This window comes from Diorhabda carinulata, chromosome 5 (assembly GCF_026250575.1).
Source record: "Diorhabda carinulata isolate Delta chromosome 5, icDioCari1.1, whole genome shotgun sequence".
Taxonomy (NCBI): Eukaryota; Metazoa; Arthropoda; class Insecta; order Coleoptera; family Chrysomelidae; genus Diorhabda; species Diorhabda carinulata.
The window spans coordinates 3487009-3507597 of NC_079464.1; the positions used below are offsets into that span (position 1 = coordinate 3487009).

General features: G+C 31.3%; 1 protein-coding gene across 2 annotated transcripts; it reads right to left on the reverse strand.

Moving 5' to 3' along the window:
* Positions 1–840: 840 nt before the first annotated feature.
* On the reverse strand, positions 841–19935 carry LOC130893658 (centrosomal protein of 131 kDa). Of its 2 annotated transcripts, none has more exons than XM_057799924.1 (16): positions 19814–19935; positions 19639–19761; positions 18193–18310; positions 17941–18126; positions 17393–17718; positions 11597–11915; positions 11297–11539; positions 7788–8001; positions 7602–7727; positions 3319–3760; positions 3041–3258; positions 2701–2872; positions 2350–2594; positions 2124–2295; positions 1029–1171; positions 841–973 (listed from the first exon to the last, which is right to left on the reverse strand). In XM_057799924.1, the coding sequence occupies exons 1-16, from the start codon at positions 19865–19867 to the stop codon at positions 841–843; spliced, it is 3234 nt and encodes a 1077-aa protein (XP_057655907.1). In that variant the 5' UTR covers positions 19868–19935. The 2 variants fall into 2 exon arrangements, with proteins under 2 accessions (XP_057655907.1, XP_057655906.1); XM_057799923.1 differs by having other exon boundaries at positions 17393–17721.
* Positions 19936–20589: the final 654 nt, after the last annotated feature.

Genomic DNA, 20589 nt, shown 5'->3' on the forward strand with positions numbered 1-20589 from the left:
CATATTAACACACAAAATTTGTTAATAGAAAAATGAAGATCGTTTTTAATGCGCTAGGTGTCGCTGTCATTTTCTCAGTCAATTGCAAACTTTTCATAAATACATCTACAAAAAATAGCGATTTTTTTAGTAGTTATAAAGATATATTTATAAATTGTAATCGATTGAATAAATATATGTGAAATTTAAGAAATAATATTTTCTATTGTATTGCCATCTAGTAGTAGTTTCTTGAATTTTAGTAAAACAGTTACAGGTTACTATATTGGAAATTATAACAAAAGTCTAAAGATCATTTCTAATGCAATAGGTGTCGCTGATATCCATTTTGTTAAGTAATCTATATTTAAATAGTTTTCAACTTTTCACTTACCTATTCATACCAGTATTAAAAATGAAAATAATATTTAAATTACTGAAGATACAGAACAAATTTAGGTAACACATTTTATCCATCTATATTGAAATTGCATATGTTTGATTTAATGCCTTCTCTTATAGAGACTTTGAAGCATATCTGTCATTTGAACCATAGAATAATTTGTATATAAAGCGGTTGGATCACAGATCTTATTAAGATGTTTAACGTCAATATTATTAATTCCATCGCCATCTAGGGATATGAATCTTATCTATTAAGTTCATATTGTTATTAATGGCGCGTAATTTGAAAAAGTCTTTAAAAGTCTTAAAACAAGTAATCGAGGACATAATGGGACTGATTAAAAAATTCTAAAAATCTAATTTTTTTTATCTACGTAAATACAATATATATATAATGAGAAATATATAAAAATATAAACTAACACTGAAGTTCATTAAATTAAAGTGGAAAATATTTTATTTAATCAGATATTCTTTTCTTTGTTGTTCAATGATATTTTCCAAATAAACGCATTTTTCTAGTAGAGATTTATGTTCTTGTTGCAGTTCATTTAAAATTTCGTCTTTCCTTGCAACAGACACTTTAACCCTACAAAAAATCCATTAAATGTGATCATGCATATACCTCAATGCAAATAACTTGCCTAGAATACAACTGTTGTAATTCCTTGTCGCGAGACTTTGTAAGATACGCGATTTTATTTTCAAGTTTATCCATTTCTTCTTTCATTTCCTGTCTCACCGTATCTCTAAAATTTTCTTTTTCTTTCGCGTACTTTTCTGCTATCTGAAAATAATCATTGGGAACAAATATAGCAACTAGTTTCATAATGTTGTACAAAGAAAGGACAATCAGTATAGTAATAAGCGAACGAATCCATTGGTACTAGCAGTGTTGTCTACCTTACACGTTTTTCTGTAAATTTCTTCTGAAGATACTAAACGAATAAAAATATATGAAATTTTTTGATTAATAATATTTGTAACGATTTTTTTTAAACAGTTATCATTTTATAAATAATAATATTTAATAAATATTAAATTAAAAAGCTTGGATGGTTCAGTTCGAGTTGATTAAGTTAGACTAAATGTCTACATCTCAACATCGAGTCAATTATACATGTTGAAATATTCATAAAGTTAATATTTTATGACTTTTAGTCATTTATTATGTGTATTATTTCCAATAAAAAATCAGAAGAATGAATGAGTTTCAGCAATAAAAAAATTTTCCTATTTTTAAAATTTGACATGGCAACACTGTACCCCGCCTAGAACAAAGAAATGCCTGTATTTTCCGCCATATTTGAAATTATAGTGCTACGAAATTGTGAAAGTGGAAATCGTTTATCAGTTTTCTGTTATATTTTCCGCATTTTTCGTGAAATAAGTGAAATTTTACAAACATTAGACGCCAATTTTATTAGTGTTAAAACTAGTGTTAGTGAATTATGTTAAAAAATATAATTGAAATCGGTATTCAAATAGAAACATCGCTGAAGGATAAAGTGGGGTTAGGATAACTTAATACATGTAAGTTTTTAGATTTAATAGAATTTATATACAGGGTTATTCAGAAGTTAATTCTAATATTATTAATGAATTAAAATTTTATCAATTATTTTTATATATTGATATTTATCGAGTTAATTATAATTACTTTTTGTTTGATGAGTTTAAATAATTACATCATAAGGGCGCGAAATTTGAATTATAATCATACTTTTATTAATATTTACCTCTTTTTGATCTTCTAATTGACTCTGTAGTTGTTTAATTTTCGCTTTTAAGCTAAGAATTGTTTCTTCCAATTCTAAAATTTTCCTTTTAGCTTCGCAATATTTATTTTTCGATTCTTTTTCCGACGTTTCCAAATCTTTTATTTCGTTTTCGTATTTCTCTCTCAGTCTCCTGGAATAATTAGATTTAATCATTTGAAAAAAGGTGTAAAAAGTGAATTTTAACCTCAATCTATTTTCGGTTGAAGCTTCTAACTGTGTTTTATTGTCATTAGCTTCGTTTTCTAACCTCTCTATAACAGCTTCTATTTCTTGGTCTCTTTCTTTTTTAAAACGTTCGCGAATTTCTGCTTCTTTTTCCGCAGCCACTACAGATTGTTGTTTTACGAAATTGTTTTTCCAATTTTCAAATTCCATCGCGTTCGATTGCTTCAATAATTTAATTTCATTGGCGTGACGTCGAATTACCACCTGGGAAACGTTAAATTTACAATAAAATCGCGTCAGCTATTTAAAAAAGAAAAAATCCAATGTTGCCGTTTTTATTTCGTTCGATAAAACGTAGTATTATTTTCACCTGTAATTTTTCTTCTAGTTCTTCTTGCGATTGCTGGATCGCTTTTTCTTTTTCGACGTTAGCTTTCATTTCTCGTTCTTCGCATTCTTTCACTTTGTTAGCGTGATCGGCGAATAATCTTCTACGCTGTTCTTGATACGCCTTTTCCTCAGCCTCCACCATTTTTTCATATCTATAAAACAAAAAGTCACCGGCAAGCTCATTCGCGAGCACATCAATTGGCACGTACGTCAAATGTCACTCGATAACGTCAACTGTCATATATCACGTACGTCAAATGTCACTCGATAACGTCGACTGTCAAATGTCAAGTACGTCAAATGTTGAATAATGAACTCACCTCTGACGTAGTAACTCTCTTTCGTGAGCTAATGCTTTTTCTCTTTCTTCCATTAGCTGTTGTCTCAAGTTTTCGCATTGTTGTTGCATTTTTCTGGCGGATTTCAATTCTAAATCTTCTATTTCTCTTTTGTGCAAAGCCCGTAAGTCCGCTAGTTCTTGTTGTTGTCTCCTTTCCATTTGAGCTATTTCGGGTTCTATACTTTTCACTGTCAATTCCTACAATCGGTTCACGGTACATGTGGTTGAATATTTCTTTGGAAATTTATCGATTTTTACCTTTATTTTTTGTGTTTTCGTATCAATCCATTTTTCTCTTCTCATTTTCTCGCCGGCGATTTGCATTTCTTTCAATTTTTTCAACTCGACTTGATGACGGTGTTCCATGGCCGAAACGTTGGTGTTGTATCTATCTTCGACGACTTTAAGTTCTCGTATTAGGCCTTCGCATTGTTGATTCAAACCCCTTTTGTCGGCTATCAATTGATCTATGAACTTTTGATGACGTTTTATAGTTTCTTCTAATTCTTCTTTTTGTAATTTCAATTTTTGTTTCACCGTTTGTTCAGTTAGTTTCGATTGGTTGACTAATTTTTCGCGAAGAATCCCCATTTCTTCTTGGAGAAGGGATATCGAGGACGATTTTTCTTTTACTCTTAACGAAAGGTTTATAATTTGTTGGACAAGTTCGTCTGTCGATAGAGCTCTCAAATCTTCGGGTCTATATATGGATAAAAACAAGTAGTGATGATATCCCGGAAGGTTTTTCTCATTTATTGGTCAATATTACGGGGAATAGTGGGGGTGAAATCATTTGTATACGTTCAAAATTAAAGCAGCCGCTATAAAAATTAGTTTTAATGGGGCAATTCACCGTTGAACGACGTGGTATGTGTGTTTGAGTGTTTTATTAATTCATTTAATCTCAACGACATAAACGAGGCACCTACGATAATTTATAATCATTGGAAGACTACTGCAGTCCTCAAAAGCGAAGTTTGAACTGTAATTTTTCCATAAATGAGGCACGTACTATGAGTTACTAATCCTTTGGACACTTCCGAAGCGAAGTTTGCACTGCCATGAGCAATTTTTCCATGAATGAGTCACGTACTATGAGTTACCGATCCTTTGGACACTTCCAAAGACTACTGCAGGCTTCTTAAGCGAAGTTTGCACTGCCATGAGCAATTTTTCCATAAATGAGGCACGTACTATGAGTTACTGATCCTTTGGACACTTCCAAAGACTACTGCAGTCTTCTAAAGCGAAGTTTGCACTGCCATGAGCAATTTTTCCATAAATGAGGCACGTACTATGAGTTACTGATCCTTTGGACACTTCCAAAGACTACTGCAGTCTTCTTAAGCAAAGTTTGCACTTCCATGAGCAATTTTTCCATAGATGAGGCACGTACTATGAGTTACTGATCCTTTGGACACTTCCAAAGACTACTGCAGTCTTCTTAAGCAAAGTTTGCACTTCCATGAGCAATTTTTCCATAGATGAGGCACGTACTATGAGTTACTGATCCTTTGGACACTTCCAAAGACTACTGCAGTCTTCTAAAGCGAAGTTTGCACTGCCATGAGCAATTTTTCCATAGATGAGGCACGTACTATGAGTTACTGATCCTTTGGACACTTCCAAAGACTACTGCAGTCTTCTAAAGCGAAGTTTGCACTGCCATGAGCAATTTTTCCATAGATGAGGCACGTACTATGAGTTACTGATCCTTTGGACACTTCCAAAGACTACTGCAGTCTTCTTAAGCAAAGTTTGCACTTCCATGAGCAATTTTTCCATAGATGAGGCACGTACTATGAGTTACTGATCCTTTGGACACTTCCAAAGACTACTGCAGTCTTCTAAAGCGAAGTTTGCACTGCCATGAGCAATTTTTCCATAGATGAGGCACGTACTATGAGTTACTGATCCTTTGGACACTTCCAAAGACTACTGCAGTCTTCTAAAGCGAAGTTTGCACTGCCATGAGCAATTTTTCCATAGATGAGGCACGTACTATGAGTTACTGATCCTTTGGACACTTCCAAAGACTACTGCAATCTTCTAAAGCGAAGTTTGCACTGCCATGAGCAATTTTTCCATAAATGAGGCACGTACTATGAGTTACTGATCCTTTGGACACTTCCAAAGACTACTGCAATCTTCTAAAGCGAAGTTTGCACTGCCATGAGCAATTTTTCCATAAATGAGGCACGTACTATGAGTTACTGATCCTTTGGACACTTCCAAAGACTACTGCAATCTTCTAAAGCGAAGTTTGCACTGCCATGAGCAATTTTTCCATAAATGAGGCACGTACTATGAGTTACTGATCCTTTGGACACTTCCAAAGACTACTGCAGTCTTCTAAAGCGAAGTTTGCACTGCCATGAGCAATTTTTCCATAGATGAGGCACGTACTATGAGTTACTGATCCTTTGGACACTTCCAAAGACTACTGCAGTCTTCTAAAGCGAAGTTTGCACTGCCATGAGCAATTTTTCCATAAATGAGGCACGTACTATGAGTTACTGATCCTTTGGACACTTCCAAAGACTACTGCAGTCTTCTAAAGCGAAGTTTGCACTGCCATGAGCAATTTTTCCATAGATGAGGCACGTACTATGAGTTACTGATCCTTTGGACACTTCCAAAGACTACTGCAGTCTTCTAAAGCGAAGTTTGCACTGCCATGAGCAATTTTTCCATAGATGAGGCACGTACTATGAGTTACTGATCCTTTGGACACTTCCAAAGACTACTGCAATCTTCTAAAGCGAAGTTTGCACTGCCATGAGCAATTTTTCCATAAATGAGGCACGTACTATGAGTTACTGATCCTTTGGACACTTCCAAAGACTACTGCAGTCTTCTAAAGCGAAGTTTGCACTGCCATGAGCAATTTTTCCATAGATGAGGCACGTACTATGAGTTACTGATCCTTTGGACACTTCCAAAGACTACTGCAATCTTCTAAAGCGAAGTTTGCACTGGCATGAGCAATTTTTCCATAAATGAGGCACGTACTATGAGTTACTGATCCTTTGGACACTTCCAAAGACTACTGCAATCTTCTAAAGCGAAGTTTGCACTGCCATGAGCAATTTTTCCATAAATGAGGCACGTACTATGAGTTACTGATCCTTTGGACACTTCCAAAGACTACTGCAGTCTTCTAAAGCGAAGTTTGCACTGCCATGAGCAATTTTTCCATAGATGAGGCACGTACTATGAGTTACTGATCCTTTGGACACTTCCAAAGACTACTGCAGTCTTCTAAAGCGAAGTTTGCACTGCCATGAGCAATTTTTCCATAGATGAGGCACGTACTATGAGTTACTGATCCTTTGGACACTTCCAAAGACTACTGCAGTCTTCTAAAGCGAAGTTTGCACTGCCATGAGCAATTTTTCCATAGATGAGGCACGTACTATGAGTTACTGATCCTTTGGACACTTCCAAAGACTACTGCAGTCTTCTAAAGCGAAGTTTGCACTGCCATGAGCAATTTTTCCATAGATGAGGCACGTACTATGAGTTACTGATCCTTTGGACACTTCCAAAGACTACTGCAGTCTTCTAAAGCGAAGTTTGCACTGCCATGAGCAATTTTTCCATAGATGAGGCACGTACTATGAGTTACTGATCCTTTGGACACTTCCAAAGACTACTGCAATCTTCTAAAGCGAAGTTTGCACTGCCATGAGCAATTTTTCCATAAATGAGGCACGTACTATGAGTTACTGATCCTTTGGACACTTCCAAAGACTACTGCAGTCTTCTTAAGCGAAGTTTGCACTGTCATGAGCAATTTTTACCAAAATGTACTTGCGGGCATAGCATTTCGATACAGGGACACATTGAATCTTATATATTAAAAAAATTGATGATTTCCATTCCGTTCAGTCCGTTCAGGCGTTCTACCCAACCGATTTGCTTAATTTTTTTTTCAATGAAAGGTAATGATGCACAGATCAGCCATCAACCATCGGATTTCATCTAATTTTCACCATTCTCAAGTTATACTCAAATGCGATTTCCCTCTGTACATTACTTTTTCACATACACACGTTCTATCCTCAATATCTCAGGTTCTATTTAAGATAGAGACTTCGTTTTGGTTTAAGAACACTCGCTGAAACACCTCCTTTCTTTTGAATTTTTGAACACTTAAATCGGTTGAGTTGGAGAGGACATTCAATGTGGAGTTACGGAATTTTGTAGGTTTTTGGCAATTTTTCTACATTCAAAGATCTATATCTCACGTTCTAATATAGCTACAGAGTTCGTTCTTTTCTATTGTAATGATTTCTGATACTTATTTAATGGATTCGATGCGAGCGAAGCCGCGGGCAAAAGCTAGTAAATTTTTAAGATGATTTTTTCAATAACCGACCGCCATGAAGTCCTGATTTAACCACCGTTTTTTTTTCTGTTTCTGTTTTGGGCCGGTACAGCCCCGGAAAGAGCGACATCTATCCTATTAGTCGAGATATAAATGAGGAAAACCTTTCGGTACACACCGTATATTAAACAAAAAATAAATTACTACTGACCTTGGTATGTTATCTAGTTTTATGGAAGATTTAACAATATCCGTCACTAACTGAACGTTTTCTTTGGCGTTCGTTAGAGATTTCATACAATTACGATCAACCTCGTCCAAAAACGAAAGCAATTGACTGTAAAACGAAAACAACTCGACATCAATATCGTTTTTTTCGTGTATACCCAATACCTACTTATAATTCACGCCGTTTTCCCTACTATTATGATGTTGATCAAGCGTTAATGCGTGGTAAAATGATTTCCTCTGATCCTCGTTGTCATTTTGAGACGTTATTTTCATATCGTTTTCGTTTACGAATGATTTATCGGTTTTGTTTTGATTATTATCGAACGGTTTCTTCTCTAAAGTCATATCGACAATTTTTTTCACGTCGGCAATTTTCTCTTCTAGAAATTACGGAACGAAAAACATTTACGGTGCCGAAGAGGCTAGCAAATTATTTATACACTAAACAAAGTGAAAACTTGACAAAATATTCGTTTATGCCATGGCACATATTTCTGGAAAGTATTTGTTATAAATTATGTCAAAAGTCACATAGTCCTACATCTGGTGATTAAACTTTGAACCACCAAAAGCTTGTAGATCAAAGAAAATTGTGGTTATTATGTCAAATATTTTCGAACAAGTATCCGTTTTGTAAGATGTGTTGTTTATAGCTGTTCTTTTCGAAAGGAATTCATTTTATCACAATCGAAGGAAACAATCACCTCGAAATTGATCATAACGAATCTAAAGTCAATTTTCACGATGAAATACTGATCTGCATAAAAACTAGATCAGTTCTAAGTAAATTGAAAATTTTTATTAGTTAGCTCAGAATTTTAATGTTAAATTTTCAGTTTTAAACGTCGTTTCATTATCGATAAGGAATTTTAAGAAAAATTTCAACTTTTCTCGAGCTATATTGTCAAATTTTTCAATTTAAAACTTGGTTTACTACATATAAATTTGAAGTGGTTAGGAACTAGTTATTGTTTTTTTAGTTCTTTCTAAGAATTTATTGTACACACCTCGTATAACATAAATTAGAACTATACGATGAAATACTAAAAAAAAAAAATTACTTTTGATGATAAATTATCAACATTTTGATTTATAAGATATAATTTATTAGATAGTGAAATTTTTTATTGGTATACGAGGTTCGTCTAAAAATATTAATTTCATTCAAGATCGAAAATTGTTATAAAAACAATGTATATGGATTAAAAACCGCGTTTAAATATGAAATAACATTGGAAATTAGATTTTTTTGCAAAATTTCCAGTTTTAAACGTCGTTAATTCATTAAATCACTCAAATCCTCTTCTAAATTGACCTAATCATTATCGAAAAGGAATTTTTTAGAAAAATTTCAACTTTTCTCGAGCTATATTGTCAAATTTTTCAATTTAAAACATGGTTTACTACATATAAATTTGAAGTGGTTAGGAACTAGTTATTGTTTTTTTAGTTCTTTCTAAGAATTTATTGTACACACCTCGTATAACATAAATTAGAACTATACGATGAAATACTAAAAAAAAAAAAATTACTTTTGATGATAAATTATCAACATTTTGATTTATAAGATATAATTTATTAGATAGTGAAATTTTTTATTGGTATACGAGGTTCGTCTAAAAATATTAATTTCATTCAAGATCGAAAATTGTTATAAAAACAATGTATATGGATTAAAAACCGCGTTTAAATATGAAATAACATTGGAAATTAGATTTTTTTCCAAAATTTCCAGTTTTAAACGTCGTTAATTCATTAAATCACTCAAATCCTCTTCTAAATTGACCTAATCATTATCGAAAAGGAATTTTTTAGAAAAATTTCAACTTTTCTCGAGCTATATTGTCAAATTTTTCAATTTAAAACATGGTTTACTACATATAAATTTGAAGTGGTTAGGAACTAGTTATTGTTTTTTTAGTTCTTTCTAAGAATTTATCGTACACACCTCGTATAACATAAATTAGAACTATACGATGAAATACTAAAAAAAAAAATTACTTTTGATGATAAATTATCAACATTTTGATTTATAAGATATAATTTATTAGATAGTGAAATTTTTTATTGGTATACGAGGTTCGTCTAAAAATATTAATTTCATTCAAGATCGAAAATTGTTATAAAAACAATGTATATGGATTAAAAACCGCGTTTAAATATGAAATAACATTGGAAATTAGATTTTTTTGCAAAATTTCCAGTTTTAAACGTCGTTAATTCATTAAATCACTCAAATCCTCTTCTAAATTGACCTAATTATTATCGAAAAGGAATTTTTTAGAAAAATGTCAACTTTTCTCGAGCTATATTGTCAAATTTTTCAATTTAAAACATGGTTTACTACATATAAATTTGAAGTGGTTAGGAACTAGTTATTGTTTTTTTAGTTCTTTCTAAGAATTTATTGTACACACCTCGTATAACATAAATTAGAACTATACGATGAAATACTAAAAAAAAAAATTACTTTTGATGATAAATTATCAACATTTTGATTTATAAGATATAATTTATTAGATAGTGAAATTTTTTATTGGTATACGAGGTTCGTCTAAAAATATTAATTTCATTCAAGATCGAAAATTGTTATTAAAACAATGTATAAGGATTAAAAACCGCGTTTAAATATGAAATAACATTGGAAATTAGATTTTTTTGCAAAATTTCCAGTTTTAAACGTCGTTAATTCATTAAATCACTCAAATCCTCTTCTAAATTGACCTACTCATTATCGAAAATGAATTTTTTAGAAAAATTTCAACTTTTCTCGAGCTATATTGTCAAATTTTTCAATTTAAAACATGGTTTACTACATATAAATTTGAAGTGGTTAGGAACTAGTTATTGTTTTTTTAGTTCTTTCTAAGAATTTATTGTACACACCTCGTATAACATAAATTAGAACTATACGATGAAATACTAAAAAAAAAAATTACTTTTGATGATAAATTATCAACATTTTGATTTATAAGATATAATTTATTAGATAGTGAAATTTTTTATTGGTATACGAGGTTCGTCTAAAAATATTAATTTCATTCAAGATCGAAAATTGTTATAAAAACAATGTATATGGATTAAAAACCGCGTTTAAATATTAAATTACATTGGAAATTAGATTTTTTTGCAAAATTTTCCGTTTTAAACATACATTCGACTAAAAAGTTTTTGGTACTTTACATATTTTTTAACAAATCTCGTATATGTCCAACGGAAATTATGTCACACAAAAATTATATACAAGAAAAATACCAATTATCTAAGTTGCACAGATTTATATATACGAGGCGAGTTTGAAAAAAAATTGACTTTCCAATTCCTTTTTCAAATAAAGTCGTTTATTCGCGATTCCCCCATCCCCGATAAAGTTACGTGAAAATTTTTATTAATGATTTTTCCCTCGTAAGATAATCGATAAATATTATACCACGTGCATCCAAAAATATCGACTTTACCAACCTAATTTTACGACTTTTCACTTTCGGTATAAAATTACTCATCGATGCCTGTCAAATTTGTACACGTTACTTTTGAAGGTTAGGTCTAACCACGCCACCTATAATTTTGAGTCGATATTTACGTGACTTTTCTTCGATTTCTTTACAAGTTTGAATAAATGAGTTTTTTAGAAAGGAACCAGTTGAAATATTTATATAAAAATTGAAAACTCACTAGATCGTTTATCTTCTTCTTCCAATTCTTTCAAAATACTAACGATGTCATCGAAACTATCACTAGAAATAGATTTCTTGCTCGTATCGTCTCTTATTGAATCCTCATCAACTTTTTTGTTAGCACTTTCTTCAATTTCTTCGATTTTAGACAGCATATCTAAATAACTGACTTTTTTCAATCCGATATCATTTTTTCCTTCGTTAGTAGTTTCACCAATTCCTTCCGCATCTCTTGATATACCTTGAAATCGATTAAAACAATCGAGAATTTAACAAAAGATCGCGTTTTCCAACTCACCTTTTCCTTCTATTTTGTTTTCCTTATTTGTTTTATTTGATCCCATCGTTTTTTTACTTTTTATTTTGTTCGTTCTATCGTTAATAATATCGTCAGTTAGTGCGTCGTCCGATTTGGATGCACAAAATTGTTTTTCGTCGAATAATCTTTCGATATCAATGTCTGATATATTCGGGAAAATTTCGTTGTTGTTCCAGGGAGATACACGTTTTTCTGCTATCTTACAATGATCCGTTAGGTTGCTTTGCAATACGGAATGTTCTTTTTTCAATTCTTCTAAATATTTGTCAGTTTCGGATTCTTTAACTTTCACGTCTTCCTGGAAAAAATAGTACCGGACCGTAAAGTCAAAGATCAAGATTTGGACGTTGGGCATTTTATATCTGTCATCTGTAATTTTTTTCACAAAATTTAACAAAAATCAATTTGATATTACGAGGAAATGTTCCTAAAACGTTGTTGATGTTTTTAAATTTTGAAAATTCAAAATGGTGGCTACGTAAATTGAATTTATACAGGGTGATTGATTAAGTTGAGGGATTATAACCATCGTTAGACTTCACTAACTAAAATTATTTACAATTACGTGCCATAACCTTTCTTTTTTTTAATAAAACACACTGTATTTATTGCATCTACAGGGTATTTACAAAGTTGTAACCAATTTTTCATAAAAATTTTCCAAATGAATCACCCTGTATTTTATTGAATATTTGGAATCAGCATGATTTCCTTATCACAATAATATGGAGTTGTGATGTGTGTCTACGGGGTATTTAGAAAGTTATAACCAATTTTCCATAAAAATCGTAATAATTACAACACCCTGTATAATTTAAGAGAAATTAAAAGGATCTGTTGATACTCAAAATATTGGAATAGTCATAAAAATCCTGGAAAATTATTTATTTCCTCGATATTCATTAAATCTAATACAGGGTGAATCAAAATACTGATACATTATTTTCTCGGTATTTTCCAAATGAATCACCCTGTGTTTTATAGCATATTTGGAATCAGCTTGATTTCCCTATCACAATAATATGAGGTTGTGATGTGTGTCTACGAGGTATTTACAAAATTATAACCAATTTTCCATAAAAATCGTAATAAATACAACACCCTGTATAATTTAAAAGAAATTAAAAAGATCTGTTGATACCCAAATTATTGGAATAGTCAAAAAATCCTGGAAAATTATTTATTTCCTCGATATTCATTAAATCTAATACAGGGTGAATCAAAATACTAATACATTATTTTGTCGGTATTTTGCAAATGAATCACCCTGTGTTTTATAGCATATTTGGAATCAGCTTGATTTCCCTATCACAATAATATAGGATTGTGATGTGTGTCTACGAGGTATTTACAAAATTAAAACCAATTTTCCATAAAAATCTTAATAATTACAACACCCTGTATAATTTAAGAGAAATTAAAAGGATCTCTTGATACCCAAATTATTGGAATAGTCAAAAAATCCTGAAAAATTATTTATTTCCTCGATATTCATTAAATCTAATACAGGGTGAATCAAAATACTAATACATTATTTTCTCGGTATTTTCCAAATGAATCACCCTGTGTTTTATAGCATATTTGGAATCAGCTTGATTTCCCTATCACAATAATATGAGGTTGTGATGTGTGTCTACGAGGTATTTACAAAATTAAAACCAATTTTCCATAAAAATCTTAATAATTACAACACCCTGTATAATTTAAGAGAAATTAAAAGGATCTCTTGATACCCAAATTATTGGAATAGTCAAAAAATCCTGAAAAATTATTTATTTCCTCGATATTCATTAAATCTAATACAGGGTGAATCAAAATACTAATACATTATTTTCTCGGTATTTTCCAAATGAATCACCCTGTGTTTTATAGCATATTTGGAATCAGCTTGATTTCCCTATCACAATAATATGAGGTTGTGATGTGTGTCTACGAGGTATTTACAAAATTAAAACCAATTTTCCATAAAAATCTTAATAATTACAACACCCTGTATAATTTAAGAGAAATTAAAAGGATCTCTTGATACCCAAATTATTGGAATAGTCAAAAAATCCTGAAAAATTATTTATTTCCTCGATATTCATTAAATCTAATACAGGGTGAATCAAAATACTAATACATTATTTTCTCGGTATTTTCCAAATGAATCACCCTGTGTTTTATAGCATATTTGGAATCAGCTTGATTTCCCTATCACAATAATATGAGGTTGTGATGTGTGTCTACGAGGTATTTACAAAATTAAAACCAATTTTCCATAAAAATCTTAATAATTACAACACCCTGTATAATTTAAGAGAAATTAAAAGGATCTCTTGATACCCAAATTATTGGAATAGTCAAAAAATCCTGAAAAATTATTTATTTCCTCGATATTCATTAAATCTAATACAGGGTGAATCAAAATACTAATACATTATTTTCTCGGTATTTTCCAAATGAATCACCCTGTGTTTTATAGCATATTTGGAATCAGCTTGATTTCCCTATCACAATAATATGAGGTTGTGATGTGTGTCTACGAGGTATTTACAAAATTAAAACCAATTTTCCATAAAAATCTTAATAATTACAACACCCTGTATAATTTAAGAGAAATTAAAAGGATCTCTTGATACCCAAATTATTGGAATAGTCAAAAAATCCTGAAAAATTATTTATTTCCTCGATATTCATTAAATCTAATACAGGGTGAATCAAAATACTAATACATTATTTTCTCGGTATTTTCCAAATGAATCACCCTGTGTTTTATAGCATATTTGGAATCAGCTTGATTTCCCTATCACAATAATATGAGGTTGTGATGTGTGTCTACGAGGTATTTACAAAATTAAAACCAATTTTCCATAAAAATCTTAATAATTACAACACCCTGTATAATTTAAGAGAAATTAAAAGGATCTCTTGATACCCAAATTATTGGAATAGTCAAAAAATCCTGAAAAATTATTTATTTCCTCGATATTCATTAAATCTAATACAGGGTGAATCAAAATACTAATACATTATTTTCTCGGTATTTTCCAAATGAATCACCCTGTGTTTTATAGCATATTTGGAATCAGCTTGATTTCCCTATCACAATAATATGAGGTTGTGATGTGTGTCTACGAGGTATTTACAAAATTATAACCAATTTTCCATAAAAATCTTAATAATTACAACACCCTGTATAATTTAAGAGAAATTAAAAGGATCTCTTGATACCCAAATTATTGGAATAGTCAAAAAATCCTGAAAAATTATTTATTTCCTCGATATTCATTAAATCTAATACAGGGTGAATCAAAATACTAATACATTATTTTCTCGGTATTTTCCAAATGAATCACCCTGTGTTTTATAGCATATTTGGAATCAGCTTGATTTCCCTATCACAATAATATGAGGTTGTGATGTGTGTCTACGAGGTATTTACAAAATTATAACCAATTTTCCATAAAAATCTTAATAATTACAACACCCTGTATAATTTAAGAGAAATTAAAAGGATCTCTTGATACCCAAATTATTGGAATAGTCAAAAAATCCTGGAAAATTATTTATTTCCTCGATATTCATTAAATCTAATACAGGGTGAATCAAAATACTAATACATTATTTTGTCGGTATTTTCCAAATGAATCACCCTGTGTTTTATAGCATATTTGGAATCAGCTTGATTTCCCTATCACAATAATATAGGATTGTGATGTGTGTCTACGGGGTATTTACAAAATTATAACCAATTTTCCATAAAAATCGTAATAAATACAACACCCTGTATAATTTAAAAGAAATTAAAAAGATCTGTTGATACCCAAATTATTGGAATAGTCAAAAAATCCTGGAAAATTATTTATTTCCTCGATATTCATTAAATCTAATACAGGGTGAATCAAAATACTAATACATTATTTTGTCGGTATTTTCCAAATGAATCACCCTGTGTTTTATAGCATATTTGGAATCAGCTTGATTTCCCTATCACAATAATATGAGGTTGTGATGTGTGTCTACGGGGTATTTACAAAATTATAACCAATTTTCCATAAAAATCTTAATAATTACAACACCCTGTATAATTTAAGAGAAATTAAAAGGATCTGTTGATACTCAAAATATTGGAATAGTCATAAAAATCCTGGAAAATTATTTATTTCCTCGATATTCATTAAATCTAATACAGGGTGAATCAAAATACTAATACATTATTTTGTCGGTATTTTCCAAATGAATCACCCTGTGTTTTATAGCATATTTGGAATCAGTTTGATTTCCCTATCACAATAATATGAGGTTGTGATGTGTGTCTACGAGGTATTTACAAAATTATAACCAATTTTCCATAAAAATCGTAATAAATACAACACCCTGTATAATTTAAAAGAAATTAAAAAGATCTGTTGATACCCAAATTATTGGAATAGTCAAAAAATCCTGGAAAATTATTTATTTCCTCGATATTCATTAAATCTAATACAGGGTGAATCAAAATACTAATACATTATTTTGTCGGTATTTTCCAAATGAATCACCCTGTGTTTTATAGCATATTTGGAATCAGTTTGATTTCCCTATCACAATAATATGAGGTTGTGATGTGTGTCTACGAGGTATTTACAAAATTATAACCAATTTTCCATAAAAATCGTAATAAATACAACACCCTGTATAATTTAAAAGAAATTAAAAAGATCTGTTGATACCCAAATTATTGGAATAGTCAAAAAATCCTGGAAAATTATTTATTTCCTCGATATTCATTAAATCTAATACAGGGTGAATCAAAATACTAATACATTATTTTGTCGGTATTTTCCAAATGAATCACCCTGTGTTTTATAGCATATTTGGAATCAGTTTGATTTCCCTATCACAATAATATGAGGTTGTGATGTGTGTCTACGAGGTATTTACAAAATTATAACCAATTTTCCATAAAAATCGTAATAAATACAACACCCTGTATAATTTAAAAGAAATTAAAAAGATCTGTTGATACCCAAATTATTGGAATAGTCAAAAAATCCTGGAAAATTATTTATTTCCTCGATATTCATTAAATCTAATACAGGGTGAATCAAAATACTAATACATTATTTTGTCGGTATTTTCCAAATGAATCACCCTGTGTTTTATAGCATATTTGGAATCAGTTTGATTTCCCTATCACAATAATATGAGGTTGTGATGTGTGTCTACGGGGTATTTACAAAATTATAACCAATTTTCCATAAAAATCTTAATAATTACAACACCCTGTATAATTTAAAAGAAATTAAAAAGATCTGTTGATACCCAAATTTTTGAAATAGTCATAAAAATTCTGGAAAAATTATACAGGGTGAATCGAAATACTTATACATCATTTTCTCGATTTTTTTCCAAACGAATCACCCTGTATTTTATGTGAGTATCGAAAAGTACCACCAACATCTTTTTTATCAATCATTCCCTATACCCAAAATAATTAATTCTTGAGATATTTCCATTTTCATTTGCAATGATTATGCATCAAATAATTTATTAATTGTAAGTCGGTTGCGATTTATTTTTATCAAAAACTGACATTTTATTCGGAGTTTATGACGTGGAAAATAATGCCGTGACCAAAAATTTTCCAAAACAATCCCCCGTTTTTGAATTAAAGGCGTTTAAAGTTGCACATTCTAACATTTTCAAGTCCCCGAATATCCTGTATAAATTTTAACAATTTTAAAACGCGATTCGCTGTTACCGACGTATAATTCGTTAAACTAGTTTACCATTAAGACATTAAATATTCACCTCGGCCGTTACTGTAATTATAGGAATATCATAAAGATATTTATCTTCGTTATTTCCATCTCTTCGAATTTTTTCTAATTTTTTATTAAGAGTTAACCTCTCGAAATAATCATCGTCGACTTTCATATCGTTGTCCGGATTATTTTTAACATTCTTGTTAAAATCCGCGTCGTATTTCAAACTTAGATAAGCCGATATTGCATCCAATCCCCTTTCGCTGTAGATCCCTGAATCTGTAGAGCTTTTATGGGCGCTATCGGGTCTTTTTGGAAGCGGAGGCTTACCGGTTATTCCCGGTATCATGGCGAAATTCGTACAGTTAGTTCCTACTGAAATCAAACTATTGATAGAAAGATATAATATAACTAAAATCAATGAAGAAATAGAAAAACGGAAGACTTATTTATATAATAAGTAAATTGGAGAAACCGATAAAAAGTTACGTAAATTTTATTCTTAAATTTTTATCTCTAATCGAACGATTTCAGACTTGACTAAATAAATCAAATTTAACGAAAATACAGACGAAAATATTGAAGATATTTTACCTTCTTTATTATCATCATTCGACGTTTTAATATCTTCCGAAGATAAAGAATTTTTACTTCTGGAACTATATCTGGTTAGATCATTATCGCTAGAGCCCAGACAGTTCAATTGTTTTGTGGTATTCCAAAAATCCACGGGTTCTTGTAACATATTTTTCAAAATAAATGAAGACGGTAATATTTCGTCTGAAACATCGTCGCGAACGAACGAAACTATATTAAAAAAAAAACAATATACTAAAAAATACTTACCGTCTAATTCTTCAGTACTTCCATCGAGATGTTGTGAATAATTTTTTTGAAACTTCTTCGGGACGTAACCCGCTGAAAACGGACGTTCCGCCGATGTAATTTCATGTTCAAGATGGGTCTGGAAATCAACGAAACATATTTTTGAGAAAACTACGCTCCAAATCTTTATCTAAATTTTTGTCAGCTGTATCTGCAAATTATGAAAAGTATACCTGCTCTGGATCTCTGGACAAAAGGGTCTTAGAAACAATGGACCTGAATCTACAGCGAGTTTCCATTCCGATTTAGGTACCTCCAAAGCTTGAAGACATTAAACGCTTCTTCAGGTCCCAAAAAGAAGTTGATTCGATTGGAATCATTGGGTGCAAACAATCAATTCGATATTTCGTTTGGTTTCCCTGATTATTTTTTGAAAACTTCTGGTACACCAGCAAACAAATGCTGGTGTACCGTTCAGAATAGATAATTTGCTTCCTAAGCGAACAACTTTTGCTGGATTTTGCTCTTCTTGGAAGACCCATACAACATATTTACATCAGTATTGTCACATTTCAAAACTTAATTAGCAACCATCGTATTAGAAACAGTAATTGAAAGGTGGATAATATTCAGAATAGATACTCCGGGTCTAAGTGGATGGTATACCAAATATTCAACTCAAAATCGCCATTTAATTTACTTTTATAGTAGGCAAGATAAAATTTTTGTACTGGATAGTAGAGGCAAAGATTTTCGTGGGTCTGATAACATATTGTACAACAGCGATAGATAAAATTCGACCAACGACACCAAGGAAATTCCTACATAATAATATCCTAAAAATCTTACGAAAATCACACTCAAACATACGAAAATAAAGATACAAGTGGGGTTATCAAAATGTTTCCAGACCAAAACAAAGTTAAAACAGGGAGATTCTTCATCCCCTACAGTACTCGGCCGAAGCAGTCCTTTCAAAATCAGAGCTTAAGGAAACTCGCAGGACCTTCATGGGATCATCAGATCATCAAAGTTAACGATAATGATAATACCAAAAAGGAAAAGATCAATAAAAAGTTTTTCGATAGAATCGAACGAAGGAAAAACAATGAGCTTGGAATAAGTTCAAAGTTACGAATCTGTACAATGTGGAATCTTAACGAAACAGAAGAAGAGCAGTTAGGTTAGGTGGATACTAAGGGGTGAAAAGGAGGGTGAATTATAGCCGAGAAGATCGAATAAAGAAACACGGAATTTATTTGGAGAAGCAGAACTAAATAAAAAAGTAAAATCTAGATAATTAGAGCGTTGGATCATATACAAAGAATACCAGATTTTGGAGCAGCAAAAAAATGATTGATATAGAAGAAAAAGAAACAAGAAAAAATGGAAAACTAAGGAAAATATGATAAGCAAAGGTAATTCTGTGATGTGATGAATTATATAAATTGTGGAAAATATACTTACACTGTCTCTTAAATTCAGCGAAGGGATCGTCGAAGCCGGTCGTAAATATTTTTTGGTTAATAATATAGATTTGGAACTAGCTGTGTTGCTGTAATTATTCCTACATCTAGTCTCCAAATTGATCTATAAAAAAATGTGTATAACCTCGAAATATTACAAATTATAAATCACTTACCTTATCACCGTTTAATTTCAAATCAATTTTGTTTCCACCGATAAATTTCGACATTTCTATCAATTTTATTATGGTTATTGAAGGTTTATCCTGCCACTGGCAGACACATGGTTTCCATTTGTTGTGAGTGTACGTTAAAACATATCGGTAACGATGGTAACTAACCGAAGGTGTTGCTATTTTGGAACCGTCACGTACGAATGATTTTTCTATTTAAAATTTAATCACACGATTTGATAATATTAGTTTTAATTTTATGATTGAGCGATGTTATGATCCGGAAGGCTATTTTCATCACGTGATCGTTTTTTCATTTCATTATCTTTTTATTCACGTGGATCGTCTGGTTTTTGCGGGAGAAGGGGTAGTCTTCTAACCTGGTTCTCAATCCTGAACACGGGGTAAAGAATGAGGAAAAATGTCGAAGAACGAACAGGCGATAGATTATTAAAGAAGAAGGAACCTTTGGAAAATCGTCGATATGACCAAATCTACACCATCTACCAGGAAGAGCTGGTGGCTTGCTGGATCAAAGCTATATACCTACAGATTGAGCTTTAAGACCTTAGAATATGTTCAGAATTTTGGATATGGATGGATGGATGGATATGTCTTAGACGAAGTGATTTAATCACTGAACGGAAACCTTCTACCAGGAAGAGCTGGTGGCTTGCTGGATCAAAGGCTATATACCTACAGATTGAGCTTTAAGACCTTAGAATATGTTCAGAATTTTGGATATGGATGGATGGATATGTCTTAGACGAAGTGATTTA

Bases quoted from the DNA above. Each gene is read 5' to 3' on its own strand.
- LOC130893658 (XM_057799923.1), bottom strand. From the start codon at position 19,867: ATGTCGAAATTTATCGGTGGAAACAAAATTGATTTGAAATTAAACGGT. The intron at 18,311-19,638 runs GTAAGTATATTT...GTTGATTTCCAG, and splicing joins CGCTGAATTTAAGAGACAGT to ACCCATCTTGAACATGAAAT. The intron at 17,722-17,940 runs GTAAAATATCTT...GTTTGATTTCAG, and splicing joins GAATGATGATAATAAAGAAG to TAGGAACTAACTGTACGAAT.